This window comes from Hyperoodon ampullatus (assembly GCF_949752795.1).
Source record: "Hyperoodon ampullatus genome assembly, chromosome: 1".
In the NCBI taxonomy this organism is placed as follows: domain Eukaryota; kingdom Metazoa; phylum Chordata; class Mammalia; order Artiodactyla; family Ziphiidae; genus Hyperoodon; species Hyperoodon ampullatus.
Window position 1 is genome coordinate 68594513 of NC_136914.1, and position 19446 is coordinate 68613958.

The following is a 19446-nucleotide window of genomic DNA, read 5'->3' on the forward strand; positions in this document are numbered from 1 at the left end:
GCAGAATGCTCAGCTGTCTCCCCACCCCCGAGCCTGGGACAGCTTAAACTCCCAGCTCTGGCATGGGTGTGGCTGGACTCCCCAGACTGTGGGACTTGGTTTCTTTTGAGCAGGAGGGCTGCAGGCCAGGCAGTCCTGGAGGGTGGTGTCTTAGCTCTGGGAGGTGGTCCCATGCTAGGCAGATGTGGGTGCATCCTTGTGCTAGGAGAGCAGAGATGGAAGGGATCTTTCCCCCTGATCTGTAGGTGAGAGAACGGAGGGATGGCAGCAGGGACACAGCTGGGGACATTTCTAGCTAACGGTGACACCCTGCTGTGCTCTGGCCTCTTCATTCTCAGCCTGGTGCTCCCCAAGCCAGAATGTCCTTTTGTTTTTTTCATTTTAATTGTGGTAGGGGACTTCCCTGGTGGTCCAGTGGTTAAGATTCCGTGCTCCCAATGCAGGGGAGCAGGTTTGATTCCTGGTCAGGGAACTAAGATCCCGCATCCTGTATGGCACGGCCCTCCCCCCGCAAAAAGGTAAAAAAACCCAAATAAATTGTGGTAAAATATACAACTTAAAATTGGCCATTTTAACCATATTAAGTTGTGTAGTTCAGTGGCATTTAGTACATTCATAGTGTTGTGTTACCATTACCACCACCCACCTCCAACGTTGGTTATCTTCCCACACTGAAACTTTGTCCCCATTAAACTATAACTCATTTCACCCTTCCTGTAGCCCCTGGCAGCTGCCACTTTCTACTCTCTGAATTTAACTACTCTAAGTGCAATAAGTGGAGTGTAAGTGAAATCATACAATGTTTGTCCTTTTGCGGCTGGCTTATTCACTTAGCATAATGTCTTTAAGATTCATCCATGTTGTAGCATGTGTCAGAATTTCCTCCCATTTTGAAGGCTGGATACTGTTACTTGTATGTGTATACTATATTTTCTTTATTTATCCATCAATGGACATTTGGGTTATTTCCACCTTTTGGCTATTGTTAATCATGCTGTTATGAACATGGCTGTACAAATATTTGTTTGAATTCCTGCTTTCAATTCTTTTGGGTATATATCCAGAATTGGCATTGCTGGATCGTATGGTAATTGTATGTTTAATTTTTTATGGAACTGCTGTACTATTTTCCACAGCAGCTGCACCATTTCACATTCCCACCAACAATGCATAAGGGTTCCAATTTCTCCATGTCCTTGCCAATACTTGCTATTTTCATCCTTTTTTTTTAAATTTAAAAATTAAAAAAAAAATAGCTATCCAAATAGGTGTGAAGAGGAATCTTATTGTGGTTGGTCCATTTTTTCAGTCTCTAAATTCAGCTTTTCTTCTGGTCATCAGTGTTTTCATGCTGCTCAGCTGTCTTTATGTATTTCTGAGAGATGAGATGGAGAAAGGAGACCCTGGAACCTACCTTAGAAGTGGGAATGGCCATGGCCCCCCTTTGTTCTGCGTGCAGTGCAGGCCCTGGGAACTTGGGCCGTGGGAGGAAGCCGGTGACTCGGTTGGGGCCCTCATCTCTGCAGTGCATCCTCCGGGGACAAGGACTGTCCGATACTTGCTGCTTCAGGGCACAAGATGCTTATGGTTGTTTTCAATGGGATAGAAGAAAAAACTTCGAATTCTGGCTGAGGGTTTCCATGGCAGAGTCATATGATACAGTTCGAATCTATCCCGGATTCAGAGAAGGAACAGAAGCAACCTTTTAAGATTTCAAAGCTTAATTTAGGGTAAGCTGGGAGTACCTGGCAGTCCAGTGGTTAGGACTTGGCACTTTCACTGCCACGGCCCCGGGTTCAATCCCTGGTCGGGGAACTAAGATCCCGCACTGCTTGTAAACAGACCCAGATTTCATGTGACCGAGCATCAAGTGTGCCCGCTCCTGGACTGGCCAAGAATTGTTTATGGCTACATTTTGAACATGGCAATGCCAGGGCTAATGAAAATAAAAGCTTTAGCTAACACTTACCATGGTGCTTAAAATGTACCTGACATAGATCTAAGTGGTTTATATTATTAGCTCTCTTAACAACTCATAACAACTTTATGAAGTAGGGACTCTTATTATGTCCATTTTACTTTTGAGGCAACGGAGGCCCAGGGTGATTAAGTAACTTGTCCAGTGTCACACAGCTGGTAAATGAAGTTGAGATCTGAACCCAGGCAGCTAGGTTCCAGAATCAGGCTTTGGGAAATTTGAAGAAAGGATCAAGTTCAGAGGCCTAATTTAGTAAGACATTGCTTTAAAAAAAGTACTTCATAGTTTATAGAATTTTACGTTTCATTTAATCTTCACAGTAACTCAGTGTGGCAGACATTCATGTCATTCTCATTTTGACAGCGGTGTAAAGTGATGCCTAGAGGCATTCAGGGACTTTCTTAAGAAAGCTGGCATGGAGTGTTAATGAGGATGGGAGAAAAGGCAACCCTGTGCACTGTTGGTGGGAATGTCCAATGGTGCAGCCACTATGGCAAACGGTATGGAGGTTCCTCAGAAAATTAAAAATAAACTACCATATGACCCAGCAATCTGGGTATATTCCCAAAGGAAATGAAATCAGGCTATTAGAGAGATATCTGTACTCCCATGTTTATTGCAACATTATTCACAATAGCCAAGCTATAGAAACAACATGAACATCTGTCAACGGATGATTGGATAAAGACCATGGGAATGAAGGAAATCCTGCCATTTTCAACAACAAACATGGACCTTCAGGGCATTATGCTAACTGAAAATAGTCAGACAGAGAAAAATACTGCACGATATCACTTATATGTGAAATCTAAAAAAGCCGAACGTGTAGAAACAGAGAGTAGAATGGTGGTTACCAGGGGCCGGGGGGCGGGGTGGGGGGATGAAGGGGGAGGTGGGGAGGAGTTAGGGAGATGTTGGTCAAAGGGTACAAACTTGCAGTTAGAAGATGAATAAATTCTGGGGATCTAATGCACAGCCTAGGGGTTACAGTCAACAATAATATGTTGTATGCTTCAAAGTTGCCGAGACTAGATCTTAAATGTTCTCACCACACAAAATTAACTATGGGATCTGATGGAGGTGTTAGCTAATGCTATGGTGGTAATCATTTTGTAATATATTAAGTATATCACATCAGCACATAGTACACCTTAAGCTTACATATGTCAATTATGTCTCAAAAAAAGAACACGAGAAAAGAAAAGGACCCAAGAGAGCCCTCTCAGAACTGCCGTTAACCCTGTCTGACTCCACATCAGCCCCTGGGTGGCAGGGCTGGCTTCCTGTGGCAGCCTCAGCTGCATCCTCACCTCCGAGTGCCCTCCGGGCTGCTGCCTGGGCATCACAGTTGGTCTGAGTCGGTGGACACAGCTGCACAGGGGAGAGTTCGCAGAATGGTGGGGAGCTTGGTGGCGCCTGAACACAGAGTGTGGGCAGGAGCTCAGAGGCCCACTGGGCTGGGAAAGAAAGCGGGGCGGGCAGGATGCTCCTTAGGGGCCAAGGGGTTTGCCCTTTGTCCTGTGTGCATTGGGAGCCACTGAAGGCTTCTGAGGAAGACAATGGCAAAACTAGAGCTGGGTTTTAGGAGGCTGGGTTTAGTCCCTCTGTGACCCACAGCTTGTGCACTCTCCTAGCCAAGTTCTAAAAGTCTGTCTTCCTAGTTTGCATGTGACTTCCTTCTGTCACTGAGTGTGACTGTCTCTCAGGGGCTGTCAACACTCAAAGGTCACTGGCCCTTATAGGGCACAAGCTTCTATGTTTAGTTTGTAGTCTAGTGACCGCAAAGCCTGTGCTGGGGAGCCTGGCGTTGTTTGAGCCTCGTGGTAGCAGGTGCTATGGTGTTCTTAGTACCTGCAGTGGAAATATAGGGTTTTTTTTCCCCCTGGAGTGGATGTCCTCCCTCTTCTTTTTCTGGAAAAACTCCTGTTGACCTTTCCAGACCCAGTGGGATGCTCCATCTCCTGTGGTGGTTCCTGGTTTCCTCATAGAATGTGAGTGCTACTGCCCCTAAACTCTGACAGTACTTGATCAGTCCCTGTTCTCCTCATGCTAGAGGTATTTATTTGTCTTATTTTCCCAGCTAGGCTCTGAGTGTCTTGAAGGAAGCGTCTGGTCTTTGCTGTCTCTATATCCAGCTCAGGGCCTGGCAGAGTTAAGTATTTAATTGGGCACAGTCATCCAAGCATATTATCACCTGCTGACTGATACATATGTATTCTAGACGCTGGAATGCATCAGTGAATAGACCAAAGAAAATTCCCCTCCTGCCCTGGAGCTCTCAGCTTATTAGATCCTCTGCATGTGACTTCCACATCCATAAATACCTTCTGAGGGACAGACTTCCTGCTGCCTTCCTCAGATCTGGGGGATGTTATGTTTTGAGAGTGGACTTTGACAACTTGAGAAGGAGAAACGCTTTCTTTCAGCATGAGGGCCATGTGCCTTGTATCCTCCAAATGCTAACAGAACACAGTTCTCTGACTTGTGGGTTGTAGGTGCTTGCTACACAGGTATTGGATAGAGATTGGAGTAGAATTAGACTATGGGTAAGATTTTACTCCCTGGGGGGGTGGGTGACCTGCTTGGGCCAGGGCAATCCCAGGTCTTGCACAACGAGAAGAACACGGCCAGCTCCACGAGTTCTCTATAAAAGTATTGGATTTTAGAGGCAGACAGGGGCCTGACATGATGCAATCAGACTACAAAATAATTGGTTTTAATTCTAGACCGTACCTGCAACAGGTTTTGTTCCCTCTCTTGGCACTTTCCCAGCCCCACGACTCCCTTTTGAGTTTTAGAAGCAGCAACTTGCAGATGTCCACCCTGCCTTGAGGAACATGAAAAGACAGAAGCTAGAGAGAGGGGCCTCGTGGCATTCTGGAACCTGTGGCGTGACACAGCTGTCAAAGGATCCTCTCCCTTCCCTCCAACACACTCACCCACCAGCTGTCAAGGCCACAGGAAACCAAAGAGAAAGGGCACCGTAACTGGGACTCCAGAGTTTCCAACAACTCATCCCGTGGTAGCAGACAGGGTGGTGCCTGGCCAGGCTTGGCCACTGACCCAGCTAGGCAAGTCAGCGTCCTTCCTTGGAAAGCAGTTTCCACGTGAATAACATGAGGAGGTTGGACAGGATGGTCTTAAATGCTCCTGTGGCTTTTTGTAGGAAAGAGCAGGGGCTCTGGTGTCAGATACGCCTGATTTTAAAATGGAAGGAAGCTTGAGAAGTGGGGTAGAGTGGCGTAGAGCGCTGCATGGGTTTCAGAGCCAGACACACCTGGGTTCTGACCCTGGCTCTGCCCCTTATTAGCTATTTAACTTCGGACAAGTTGCTTAACCTCCCAGAGGCTGGGTTTCTGTGCAAACAGAGTGATGTGCCCTCCTCCCTTGGTGGCTGGAGGAAGTGTCTATAATGTGATATTGCAGGGAGGGCCCGGAGCTCAGGGCTTGGCACAGAGAAAGCTGTCATCAGCACGGGTGGTGGCAGTGGTATGTGAGATGCCAACCACTTCAAGGTGGACAAGTGTCCTTGAGGCAGGGCACAGGGTTTGAGAAGCTGCTCTGAGCAGGGCACTCCAGGAAGAACTACACATGGAGATGTAAATTTCCATCCAAAAGTTGCTTGCTCATTCTGGAACAGGGCCACAGGAACAGCTGGACCACCCCAAACGGTCATGAGTGTCTTTATCCCCACAGGGACAGGCTAACCCAGGGCTGCTGGCTCAGGTTGGGCCTGCCATTGCCGGGTGCCAAGCCTCCACGCAGCGCACGTGGGTGCATCCGGATGAATCCTGGGACTCTGGGTGAGTCCCAGGGCTCCTGGCCATGTACTGGCTTGCTCAGTGCATGGCCTGGACTGCGGGTCTGGGAGAACATGCTCTCTATTCCTTTCCAGTGCGTCGGTCCAAGGCGGCTGATGAGGAGAGGAGGCGCCGAGCCCAGCGCGCCCGGGACGAGTACCGGCGCCACTCCCTCCGCGCCATCCAGAAGGGCACGGTCGCTGGCCTCAGCTCCAGGTTCCGAGAGCTCGGCCAGAGCCACGAGCAGGAGGCGAGACTCTACCACCACCTCCTGGGCCCGGGGCCGCCTTCACCCCTGGCCGTGCCTGGCAGGTGGGTCGCGGACCTCGCATCCCGCATCCGCATCCGCGGTGTATCTGGGGGAGGGCCTGCGGCTGGGGCGTAGGGCACCAGGGATCCAGTCCGGCTCTGCCTCCGACTTGCTGTGAAATTTGGGGCTAGTCATCTCCCCTCTGTTGGCCTCAGTGCCCTAGTCTGTGTAATGGGGCAGGAGTTGGGAAGAGGAGTCGGGGTTGGAGATTTCTACCAACTCTGGAGTTCTGGCAGGCTTCACCTCTTTGGTGTCTAGGATTCCTTTGAGAATCTGAAGAAAGCTGTGTACCCTCTTCTCTGCGAAATGCACATATGTAAATACCCCAAAATGTTTGCATATAATTTCAAGCTCTAAAAGATCCGTAGACCCCAGGTTAAGAACTTGTAATATAAGACCTCAAATGGCTTAAATGTGGCCCAGCAGCCTGGAATCAGAACTGGCTGCTGCTTTTTGTAACCACAGGCAATGCTGGTGCATCCCGGGTTCTGATAGCCGGTTGCAGATGAACGCAGTTGAGTGCAGGAGGGTCCTTACACACTGGGCTGATGAGTGGTTTCGCAAGGGCGCTCAGGTGACTGACTGCCCATGATTGCTGGGACCGAGGATCAAGAGGTTGCCTGGAGCCTCTCCACCTGCCGCCTGTGCCCACCTCAGGCCAGCCCTAAGGTTGGTTCCCCTCCTCATTATTGCTGATTGTCTGCTGCCCGAGGGAGGGCTCAGAGGCTGGATGGTGAGTGCCTGCTGCTCCCTGAACAACAATAAACCTGCAGAAGAGTCCATTCAGCCCCAGACGACAGAGGGTTGTCTGGGTTTTGCTTTAACTGGGATTTAGGATTATTCATAAAACCCCCTCCCTCTCCCTGCAGCCTCGGGAGAACTGACATCTGCGTTTCCTCCTTCCTTCCCTCCCTTCCTTTCCTCCTTCCTTGTCATTTATATGATTCACAAACCAGAAAGTTTAAAAAGATACATGGAGAAAAGGCTGACTCCCATCCTTGCCGTCCATCTACTCAGTTCCCTCTTCCCCGCACAGGGAACCACTGTTCTTAGTTTATGTGTCCTCCCAGTTCCTCTTTGCAACTGCCAAGGTGAAAAGTTGTATCTCCCTCTTTTTTTTTTTTTTTTTTTTTGCATAAAAGTTTGCCTATCATACACATGGTTCTGCATCTTGATTTTTTTCCATTTAACTATAAATTTTGGAGGTCTTTACATATCGATTCTTACCTGATTATTTTTATTTAGTTTTCTTTTTTACAGCTGCATAGTATTCCACTGCATGGCTGTGCTCTGATTTATTTTTCAAAACCTCTATTAATGGACATTGGTGTTGTTTGAAATCTTTGGTTATTACCAACAGTGCCCTTAATGAGTAACCTTGTAGACATTAATTTTATAAACATGCAACTATTATCTACAAGAGAGATTCCCAAAAGTGGGACCACTGGGTTAGGGGCTACATGCACTTATAGTATTGATAGTTATCATCCACTTGCCCTCCACAGGGGTGGTACCAATGAACACTCTCATCCTTTAGCCTTGCCAACAGTATGTTGTCAGACTTTTGTTTTGTGTGAGAAATAATATCTCAGGGAAAATTCAAATTTGCATTTCTATTTATGTGTGAGATGAAGTATTTTGTATATGTTTAAGGGCCTTTGGTATTTCTCTCTCTGTCTGTTCATTTCCCTTCCTGCCTCTTCATTGTGTTATTGGTCTTTTCACCATCTGTTTCTAGGAACTCCTTAAATATTAGGAAAAATATTAGGGATGCTTTTCTTTGTGATAAACATTTTTTCCCCTCAATTTGTCATTTGTCTTTTGACTTTTATGATGATGTTTTCTGTCACGTAGGAGTTCTTTATTTTTATAAGGTCAGATTTTCTTTTATGTTTCCTGGATTTGGAGACATAGTTAGAAAAGCCTTCTTCCTCTTGTGCTTTTTTTTTTTTAAAGGAGACATGTAATTTGTCCTTCAGGCCCAGAAGACAGAGCTGCATGAACTGTGTTGCAGTCTGGCTCCAGGCTCGCTGTATGTGGCTGTCAGTAGAGAAGTGACAGCCACAGTGTGCCACCTTGGGTGAAGCGGGGGGACCAGGGACCATGCAGATGGAGCGGCAGACCCAGGCACCAGAAGCCATGCATCAGCCTCCTTCCTGTGGCTGCCCCATGGAACAGGTCCCCGTGGCCTCACTGCCCTCAGCACTGTGGTGCTGGCACCGGCGGCCGGCACCGGCGGCCAGCCCACGCTTGCCCGGTGATGCTGGGGGCAGACACATTGTTGATGGGAGAGAGTTCCAGGTGCAGGAGTGAGGCTTCTGGCCAGGTGGCCTCTTGGAGCACTTGGTCCTAGCATTTATATTCTGGGGAGTCAGATTCTCTGCTTAGAAACAGAGGGACAAGAGTGAACGAATTTTCCTTGCTGTTATTTATAACCTCCTCTTGCCTTCTAAGGAGAATGAGTCCTAGAAACCAGAGGATATTTTTTCCCCCTGAGCACAGTTATTTATCGGGGAATGCAAGTGTGAGGGAAGAGGCTGGGGCAGGGCTGCAGTGTGCTGCTTCATAAAGAGGAAGAGCACCTGAGGTTCCTGAGAAGAGGGAAATCCTCAAGGGCGGATACACAGGAGCAAAGCTGGTTGGAGGGGGTGTTAAAAAAAGCCTGCAGAGGTGGCAGTGGGAAGCAAGGGGTTTGGAGAACAGACTCCACTGATGATGGCTTTAAGCTGTTCAGTGGAACCTCACCCTCTGCCTTTCTTATTGCATCTTTTCTAAAATCTACAGTGTTCACTACTGTGTGTGTGTATGTGGATTCATTTTAGGGCAAGTAAATTAAAAATAGGAGCTCATTCTGGGGTTTGCCAGGAACTGCTGGGCTCAGCATCAAAGTGTTTGCTGGTGCAGGGGAAATGCAAAGACTTCGTGACTTCGTGCTGACGTTTATTTCACAAGAGACGATGACAGTGGTGGTGAATTCTAAATGCCAGTGCTATTAGGTGGACAGACAGCAATGACAGTGTGAGCATTTGCCAGGTTGCTGTCACTCAGGTGGAAGGGTGAGAAAGCTGTGGTTGTTCACGCTGGGCCCAAAGTCTGCTGAAGCTCTATTTTCATCCCACACAGCAGTGCAATGTGATCTTGCTGCATACAGCCTCAACACACAGTGGTGTGTGTTGTTACGGGGAATGTGCTGTCAGACCCTTACTGGGCTTCATGTTAGTGTGGCTCTAGTACAGCGGGGTCTCACGTGGCCCCGTCTCTGTATACGTTCAGGAGCCACAGTATAACAATTAAAATCTGGGCTGACTTATGAGAAAATATCAAAAAGCATCTAATTTATTACTCAGACCTTCTTCAAGTGCCCCTGTTCATCTCCCCCCAGGATCTTCAATTCCACACCTGCTTCTCCATCAAAAGTCAGCCCGTGCAGTGACCCTTTCCTCTGTCCTTTTCCCTCTTACTTCTTGGTGGTGAAGCTCAGCCATTTCCAGAGCAGATTGAGGCTGTTCACTGTCCTGGTTCTGCCTCATAAACATGGAAGGCTAGCTGGCCAAGCCAGGTGTCCCCTTAGACGGCAGGGGTGGGTGAGACGGGGAGGGGCAAAACCAGAGTTCTCTTCAGGGCGGGTTTGGGGAGGGCGGAGGACACACACATATTAATAATTTTGCTCCTATTACATTACGATCCTTCTTCACACATGCTGATGTTTATGCCCTGGCCATTCTAGAGGGCAAATATGCCTTTTCTCTCCCTCTGACATCCCCTCTTATCCTATTTCGCACTCGCACTTGCGTGGCTGTTTTTCAAACTAAGTGACAACAGTTTTCTTTTGGGGAAAACAATAACAGCTGGTACATTATGATCTGCAAAGCGCCTTCAAGTACCTGGACTCATTTAATCCTCTCCACAGGCGTGAGTGTGGGCGTCGGGACTGTTCACTCTCACCGTGGTCTTCCCCACTCCCTCCCCCTCCTTCCTTCCCCTCTTGCCTTCCCGCTCTCTCCCTGACTCTGCCACACTCGGTCTCTGTCTCAGCAGGACTTGGGAGCGGCCCCTGTGTCCTGTCTCCAGAGAAGTCATAGTCCGCTGGTTTAAGGAGGAGCAGCTGCCGCGCCGAGCGGGCTTTGAGAGGAGCACCAAAGCCATCGCCCCCTGGTTCCACGGTAGGGTGGCTTTCCGGATCCCTGGGGTGGATCATTTCCACATCTCAGCCTCCCTCTGGGGTTGGTGTGGGGTCCTGAAGGGCCACCACAATCAGAGGAGTCAAGGACTTTAGACTCTGCTAATTCCACTCTGGCCCCACAAAGACTGGCCGGTCTCCCAAGGCCTGGGAGTGGAGTAGAGAGAGGTCCCATGTCTGTCCTTTCTTTGCTCACTGAGTGTGTTGAGCTCAAGGCACAAGCTTTGACTTCCCCAGGGCGTGTGCTGAAACACTGAGTGACCTTGATGGAGATGGTCAGAGACCAAGCACAATATCTGTGAGCGGGAGTCCAGGGGACTGCAGGCCCCAGGGCTCTGGACGTGCACTGCCCTCTCTGCTGGGAAGGGATGAACATGACTCTTGCCTACTGCCCTCACCTCACAGCCTCCTTGGCCGTCCAGGGCTCCTCAGAGGCATCTTCTGTCTCTGCATTGGGCCTGGTAGGTGTGTGAGTCCCCTCAGGGCCTGATGAGTGAGGTGAATCTGGGAGCAATGAGAAAACCCAGCCACACGAGAGGTGAGGCTAGCCTTTCCGGTTAGCCGTGGGCTCAAAGGGGCCAGGGCCCTGTGTCTTAGGCATCTCTGTATTCAACCCTCACCTCTGCTTCTTACCTGCTCAGGGATCAGGTAGAGAAACACATCCAAGACAAATGTACCCTCTTTCTCTGTTGCCACTGATGTTGAGTTCTTCACCTCAATAGCATCCCCATTGTGTCAGTCAGATTATGCTTTGTTATGCTACAGTGAGAAATGATCCCAAAGTCTCAGTGACGTCTGCCAGCCAAGACTCATTTCTTACCCATGTAACATGCCCAGTGGGAGTTGGTCGTGAACTTTAACCTGGGCCTCAGACAGAAGGAGTTGCCTCTACTGGAAATGCCAGTGATCTCATGACAGAGGGAAAAAGAGGGGCATGGCCAGTGACACACTGGCTCCCGGAACTTCTGCCTGGAACTGATGTATGCCATTGTTGCTCACGTTCCTCTGGCCAGAGCCAGCCTGGCATCTGTGATATGGATAGTTTGGAATGATAACAGAATCTGTTAGGACCACCGTCCACTTTCAGACCCCTTCCTTCTCCTGGGCCTCCACAAATCTAACAGAAGGATGGGGTAGCTCTTTATGGCTCAGAAAGTCGACAGTCGACATTCACGTGTGGCCTAACTGTGTGTCCCAGGAGCTGGTCCCGGGGATTCCCTGCCTCTAACTTCTGTCCCTGTTATGTGTCCCTGTAGACCCTGTGAGAGGTTCCATTTGCATCACTGCTTTCCTTTTCATTCGTATATTATCATAATCATGGAAGCACAAAACTAGCATCTTGGGCACCTGCGTAGTGCAACTTAAAAGTTCTGTCACGGTTGGGGTTTGTCAGAACCACTGGCTGCTCTGCTGCACTTGTGGCAGCCAACGGAGAAGGCACGGCAGAGGTGCTTACGTTTATCTTTAGCTCTGTTTTCTATCCTGATGAAAAAGACATGTACTTTTTATATTGTCACAGAAGAAACAGAACCATGATTTAAGTCTCGAAATTTACGTAACTGATTTCGTGTTCTTCTGACAGTTCCACCGTAAAGCGTGCAGGAACGTTGCTAATCCACAGACGAGAGCTATGTGTCGAAGTTTTCATTGATCTGTGACAAGATGAAAGGAAAAGGCTCATATATGGAGGGTGGCCAACTATCTTTGCTTGAAAAGGACTGTGTTGTACTCGAAGATGATATCCTCTCCTCAGTTTTAGTGTTAAAATGTCCTATCTCTTATGAATTGATGGTGATAGTAAGCAATAGTTATTTTTTTTTATATATTGCCTTTGCTCAGAAGAGCAAAAAGGGAGCAGCCCCATGTTGGTTTCCACACTTTTTACTTATACCTAAAATCCCAATGTCTGGAACTCCTGGCATGATCCAACTTCTCTCTTCCAATGTAGCAATTCCCTACAGCATCCTTGGTGGGACTCCCCCATGTTAATCTGTACAAGAGAAGAAACCTCCTGCCCCACAGTCTAATAGTTAGGGAGTCTGCTGCAAGTTGGCTGGGGCTCTGCTCTCAGCTGGTCTTGGCTGGGTGTCTTCGCTGGGGCGGCTCTGCCCCGTGTAGCTCTCAGGCTCCTCCTGGGACTGGCAGGCTAGCCCAGGCATGCTCTTCTCAGGAACCAGAGAGCACGTGGCAGCATGCTAGGCTCCAGAAGTCTAGCCTCCAAACCAGCACCCTGTCACTTTCACCTCGTGCCATTGGCCACAATATGTCACAGAGTTGAGGCACTAGGAAAAATATTCTGCTCCTTTCGTGCGAGGAACTGCAAAGCCATGTGTCAAAGGGTATGAAGACAGGGAGGGGAGGAGAATTTGAGCCAATCATGCCATCGATCGCAATCTCAATATAAATCTTTTCTTTCCCGGGGAAAGCATTCCTAGTTAATGTAGATGGATTTTATTTTATTTTATTATTATTATTTTTTTGTGGTATGCGGGCCTCTCACTGTTGTGGCCTCTCCCGTTGTGGAGCACAGGCTCCTGACACACAGGCTCAGCGGCCATGGCTCACGGGCCCAGCCGCTCCGCGGCATGTGGGATCTTCCCGGACCGGGGCATGAACCCATGTCCCCTGCATCGGCAGGCGGACTCTCAACCACTGCGCCACCAGGGAAGCCCTTAGATGGATTTTAGATGCAGGTTAAAAAGGACTACTGTGACTTCTATTATCTACCCTTCTATCAAACATATTTGGATGTGTCAAGGTGTAATCCAAAGAGCGATGTGGACAAGGAGTCTGAAGATCTGGGGCCCCCTCTAGAACCTAGCAGCTCTGTGACCTTGGGTCTGTCCTTTAAATTCCCCATCTGTGATGATAACATTGACTCCACAGGATATGTATGAAGATATAGCCAACAAATGTGCTCTTTCCACCATAACGAGGCGTTGGCATGAGTGCTGATGCACTGAGGTGGGCCACTAGAGACCCCACCTCCCTGGGGAAACAGTTTGGGGATGTGGGCTCAGAGCACAGAGCGGGAGGGAAGGAGGAACTGGCTTCCCGCTGGGACCACGGGGTTCTTGATAAAGTCCCCTCTGTTAAAAAGAGAGAGAAAATGTTAAAGTCATTCCTCGTTTCTCCTCGGTTCATTGTTATGTTCCAGCGGTTCTAAGAGAGACTTCTGGTATACAAAAATACTCCTGAGAAAAGCTAGTGCATATAAGCTTGGCTTTGGGGGGAAAAAATCTATTTTTGGTCTTCAACATGTATCTAAAACTATTAAGAATACCCTCTGTCTGAACACTGGCTCAGTCAGAACCCATTTCTTTTCCTGAGAAAAGAAAACAGTCTAGAAAACAGTCACACTTGGTCCGTGGTTCATTGTCCTGGCAGCAACCCATTGGCTGTCTGCGACTGGCCCTTAGTTAGGGCTTGGCAGGGACTGCGGCTGCGCAGTGGATGGTGGAGCTGGGGCTCCGGAGTGGATCTCCTGATGGCCTGTCCTGCATTCAGGTGGGGTGTTCACATCACGCCTTTTCTGACAAGCACCATGTAGATGGTGCAGGCTGCGGGGGTCCAGCAGCTGGGGGTGGCTTTCCGTGCAAAGCAGAGGTCCTTAGTGGAATGGGCACTGCTTCCTACCTGCCCATGCTGCGACTTCAGGGCACACGTGGAGGAGAGGAGTGTTGAAGGTCCCAGGGCTGCAGGGTTCTAGGATGGGTCCCTCCCTTCAGGTTCCTTGTCCACCTTGCTCTTGACCACAGTGCATCCGAATGTCTTTGAAGGGGGGAGGGGGGAGAATGTAGAAGTCATAGCAGTCATTTTTAGTGATTATTTGGGGAAATGTTTGTCTTGCAGAAGGGGGGAACAGAGCCACTACTCCCCAATCTCTGGAGTCCTGTCTGGAGAAAGGGAGATTATTAAAGGGGCTTGGGGGCTGGGAGTTCTAAAGAGACACATTTCACTTCAATAGAAGAAAGATGGTTGCAGCTACAATTGGGCAGCAGGACGGCTATTGGACTCCTCAGATGGGTGGCCCGAGGGCCCTTGAGAGCTTTCTCTCCTTAGCATCTGGGATGCAGTGTGATTCTGCTGGCGTTGCCCCAGGACCTCCAAAGTTTTCTCAGGCGGTCAGGAGAATGGGGAAGGCTGGCCAGGGTGTGAGGCCGGCCACAGAGCAGGCGCCCGGATGGGAGTCTGCGGGCTGTGGAGTGAGGTGTTCTTCTCCCAGTGACTGTTGTGCTTCTTTGCCTTATTTGTGTCCCTATTACGGATGTTGTTTGTGGTCCAGGAACTGAGGCACAGCAGTGGGCACCCCGTCTGGATGACCCTTCCAGGAGTCCTGCAGGGCGGCAGCCCCTAGGAGGTGGGAAGGATTGTGCCTGGGGAGGCCGGGGCTGAGTGGGAATGGGGTCTCGCTCGCTGCCCCCTGCCCCCGGTCCCCCACAACTGCATGCACTGGGACAGCACATCCTATCTGAGCTGCACAGAGCAGGAAAGGCTTGAATTGGCTGATCAGTGTTCATCATCGGATGCTGCCGTGAAGTCTTGTATGTTTGCCTGGCTGTGTAGACGTGCAGAGTGGTTTGACGTGCACCATCTCACAGGTGCTCTCAACTTCTCCTTGAGCTGGTCATGGTTAGCCCTTTACAGATGAAGACGCTGATGACCAGAAAGCTTGAGAAGTCACCCTTATTCACCCAGCAGTAAGCATGGGAGCTGGGAAAAGATGCAGGGCTTTTCCTCCACTCTGGCGGCCCCTTGAATATGCTGCTAGCCAGGCAGGGAGCTTGGGGCGAAAAAGTGCCTCCTCTGGATTCACAATCCCTTACTGTATATTCACTTGAACTTCTGTTACACATGGCCCGAGTTCTTTCTTTTAAATCTCACCCCTCCTCAATCCGTGGGCCTTCCAGAGCAGAGCTGCCACTGGTCTCCTGGCCCAGCTTGAGGGGAAATCTGGGAGCGCCCTGTTTGGTCTTTGGGGTCAGTCTCAGGGGCTAGAGTGTCTGGGGCTGAGGTGGAGAGAGTGAGCCAGCTAGGCTCTTGTCCTCGGCTTTCAAGATCAGTGGAAGGATAGGAAACTACGTGAGGCTTTGGAACCTGTTGAGAGGTGGCAGCCAGAATGGGGGACCCGGGTGGTGTGGACCCAGGCACCAAATCCATGTGAAGCAAGGACTAGCTGAAGAAACCAGGGGTAGAGAAAGTAGTGGTGGTGTTATAAGGATTACATGTATGATATTTATAAAGTGTTCAGAACTTGCACTAAATACTTCCACTTGTTACATGGAATAAATAAACACGGTAGCTTTTGGAGATGCATATCGGGATTTGAAGCATGTAAATGTGGCTTCACACCCTTAGGGTATGCCACTGCTATCACTTGGAAGTAAAGAGAAAGATGACATCAAACGACTGTTCACAAAAGGAAGATGGTACATATTTAGCCTTCCCCACAAAAAGTAAAAGTCTGAATTTTTTCATTATAAATATGATACCCATCTTGAAATTTTTTTAAAAGCTGTGAGGGGTAACACATGGGTCATTTGGAAGGATGATTAGCATGTCATGATCCATCTCATCAAGTCAGATTGCTAATTTTCCTTTCCTGAGCAGAATTTGGAATGGAAAATTTCTACCAACTCTGATCCCAAATGCAAACATTTCTAAAGAAGAAAAAAGTAGGTCAGTTGACCTACTTTTCTCTTAAGTTCTTGCTTAAGCTTTTCCAACTAAGAAATAAAGGAATCTTTTTCCTTCTTTTTAAAAGAATTGTGCACTGGCTATAGGGTATCAAAAAAAGATTACAAAGAAGAGCGAAATTATTTTTTGCTTTAGGAAAGCATCGACTGTAATGGTGGTCCCAAGATTGTAGCTCTTTCCTTTCTGCTCTCTATGATTCCGTGTTTCTGATTTCAGACCCTTGGTGTCTTGTCTACCTAACACTTTTAGTTTGGATGTTTTGCTGAGATTGTTTTCTGATGCGCAGGTGTGGGTAACTAAAATGTGTGGGAAGGGACAGGGGTTGGGGGACCTAGATGGCTTGGATTTGATAGAACTGATTTTTTATTTTCTATAGGGATTAAATAGAAGCACAGAGTGACAATAAACTTGATTTCTGTTGATGTAATTGATCTAATATACTTCTGACAGTGTCATTCATACTTCTGGTGGTTACAAGAGATTCCTCCTACCTTGCTAACTCCGGGAAGTTTCTATCATAGGTTAGACCCAGGAAACTGCCGTTAGGTTTTTTTTGCTCTGGGACCTGTAGTCTAGTTTCCCACCAATCCCCAGCCCCAAGCTCATCCCAGCCCTGGCACCCAGGGCTCCAGTTCATGCCAGAGCCCTTGGCCTCACATTTTTGTGACGACAGGCATGGGGTTGAGGTGGCAGACTTGCGGTGGGTGGCACACCTGCTGTCTTCAAACCACTAATGTCCTCAAGGTCAGCGGCCTCAAGAAATGGAGCACTGGGTGAAAATCACAAGGTGCTGACTTTGGTTCAGTCTGATCATCTTTTTTAGCAGTTAGCTGTCCTGAGATGGAATAAACTACCTCCAGGAGCTGGGAGCACCCACTGCTGGGATGTGTAAACAGAGGCCAGATGGCTCTTCGGTCAAGACAGTGAAAGTGTGGGTTGTCCAGTATGATGGGGATTAGATCAGATTACATGACTTTTCTCCCCCTACCTTCCCACTGTGAGCTCTTCTTTCTCTGTTTATCTGAGAAACAAATATGGCGGCTTTGACATTTGCTAGAGAATAAAGTACGGTCACTACAGTAGTTGAGAAGCTTTCTGGAAATGACTTATGTAACACATGCTTAATTATTAAAAGTTTCTTAGACCCAAATTACCTTCTGTTTAGTAATTAAGTTCTTTATACATTCACATGTCAGCGTCATTTGCTTACAGCTTTCGTTTAAAATAGTGATGATGCTGCTTTTGGGTGTTGTGATTCACACTCCCCCTCATCAGCCCCCGGGAGTGCACGGGGCAGGAGGGTGTCCCCTGCTTTAGGATTCAACCTCCTGGAAACACTTCCTGCAGGGGATCAACATGGCTTGCAATTAACGTGTGTTTTCTCCTGTAATCATCACAAATATACTGTCAGCCCCCTGCAGACAGTAAGGCATTACCAACATTTGTGTAGCCACATTTCAAGTTTATTTAAGTGTACAAAGAAAATGCACTTTTATTTTTCTATAATTTCTCTGATCTCATGAAGTTGTCACCAACCCCTTCTTCCCTGCTTCCAGGCCCTGTCCCCTGCGTGGGGCTGTGTCTATCTGGAGGTGCCCAGAAGCACCACTTGGACTGGTGGCATCCCTGGGCAGGGGGTACCTGACCTAGTACCACTCCTCCGTCAGGTGTGCACTGGTCTATATCCACGAAGTGTGGTTCGTTGGCCTCGTGTGGGCTCACACTGGCTTTTATGTTTTACCTGGTAATTTAGTGACCATTTCCTTTGTGCTAGCTTTGTGTCCAGTAAATATTGAACATCCAGTACCTCATTTACCCTTTGCACAACTTTCTGGAAGAGGTAATAATACTAGCAGTTAGGTCCATGGTGCTTACAGTATGTGGGGCCCTCTTCTAAGCACATCACATACTTTAACTTCTTTGATGCTCATAATAACACTGTGTGCTTGCTACTAGCATTAGCCCCATTTCACAGATGAGGAAACTGAGGCATAGAGAAGTGAGGCCACTTGCCTGCGGTTCACTGTTAGTAAGTGGGGGTGGTGGGATTCAAACCCTGGTGGTCTGGCTCCACAGTCCACGCTCCTATCTGTGATGCACTGTGGCCTTGCTGCCATCGCAAGGTAAGGAACTAGAGGCTCCAAAGGTTAAGAAACTGCCCTGGGGCACGCAGTGCCCAGGAGAGTCAGTTCCTTTCCAGTCCAGGATGTCTCCTTGAGGATGAAGAGATGGCTGTTCCTTTAGGAGACATCCAGCCATCTCTGGGCTGTGGGGCCAGCTGTTTCAGCTGCCATGCCTTATTCTTGGCTGGGGCAAGTGTCTGCTCCTCCTGCAGCTGGGGCCGCCTCCCACAGACTTCCTGAAGGATGCTATCCCAGTCTCCACAATAAATTGCAATAAATGGAGTCCTCATGGAGTAAATGGAGTAAAACAGGGAGTTGTCAGAGTTTGGGGTTGTTGAATTCCCTGGGCAGGGGCACCAGGGAGCAGGCTCCTTGTGTAAGGCAGTTAAATCATTTGTTGATTATTAATATTAAGCTTCTGTTGTCTGTGAGACACTGTACTAAGTACAGGGCATGTGGTGGTGAACAAAACTGACGACTTCCCTCCCCTCATGGCACGACTTCCCTCCCCTTACATTCACTTGCAATTAACAGAAAAAAAATCGTACTGGTATACTCAAAAGATAATTTATTGGCTTATGTGACTGGAGAAACCCAAACATCAGGCCAGCTTCAGGCTTTGCTTGATCCAGGGAGCTTAAATTTTTAGCAACTGGCCTCTCTCCATCTCTCCGCTCTGTTGCTCTCCAAGTTGTTTTTATTCTCAAGCAATGCATCAGCCTGTGGTTGCATGCGTGCATTCATTCTCCTGGGTTCAAATCCAGCAGCAGATAGGGCATACTTTTCTCTCAAATAATTTCTGCTATTAGTCCAATTATTCTGCCTTGTTGGCTCTGGTTTGGTCACATGCCCACTCCTGAACCAATCACCATGGCCAGAGGGATGAGCTCTCTGATTGGCTAGGCTTCAGTCACATGACCATCCCCAGAGCAGGGAAGAGTCCATCCCACTGCAACTGTATAGACCGAGTGGGATGGTGCGGCCTCCAATAGGAAGCTCACCATTACCTTGACAGAAGAAGGGCAAATGGTCCTGAGTGGGCAAGACCAATTGATGTCCACCATATTGAGGAAAATAACTGGCCTAGTGGAACTCACAGGAAGTGAGACTGGCATGAATCAAATAATGAATTTATGCTTCCAGTTGAGGTTAGTGCTACATAGGATCCTTGTGTAGCCAGTTTCAGAAGTCGTTTTGCTGGTTGGTTGCAGCCATGTCATGAACAGCGGCATCAGTGATTTGAACCTGGCATGTCAGCTTGGAGCAGGCAGTCATGGGCGTGGAATGGTGCCTCTTGTGCATAATATATCTGGAACCAAGATGCTTGTCCAGAGAAACACTCGTCTCAGCAGATAACT

The 19446-nt window shown here is 48.5% G+C and overlaps 1 protein-coding gene across 3 annotated transcripts in view; it reads left to right on the forward strand.

Moving 5' to 3' along the window:
- Window positions 1–19446, forward strand: part of SH2D4B (SH2 domain containing 4B) — a gene marked incomplete at its 5' end in the record, with an annotated part of 75366 nt that overhangs the window by 43610 nt on the left and 12310 nt on the right. For 2 of the 3 annotated variants that reach the window (XM_079705407.1, XM_079705409.1), the window contains 2 exons: window positions 5874–6090; window positions 10127–10251. In XM_079705407.1, coding sequence (XP_079561533.1) covers window positions 5874–6090; window positions 10127–10251 — 342 coding nt within the window. Of the gene's footprint in view, window positions 1–5873; window positions 6091–10123; window positions 10252–19446 lie in introns of all 3 variants that reach the window. The other variant, XM_079705408.1, reaches the window with a different exon arrangement.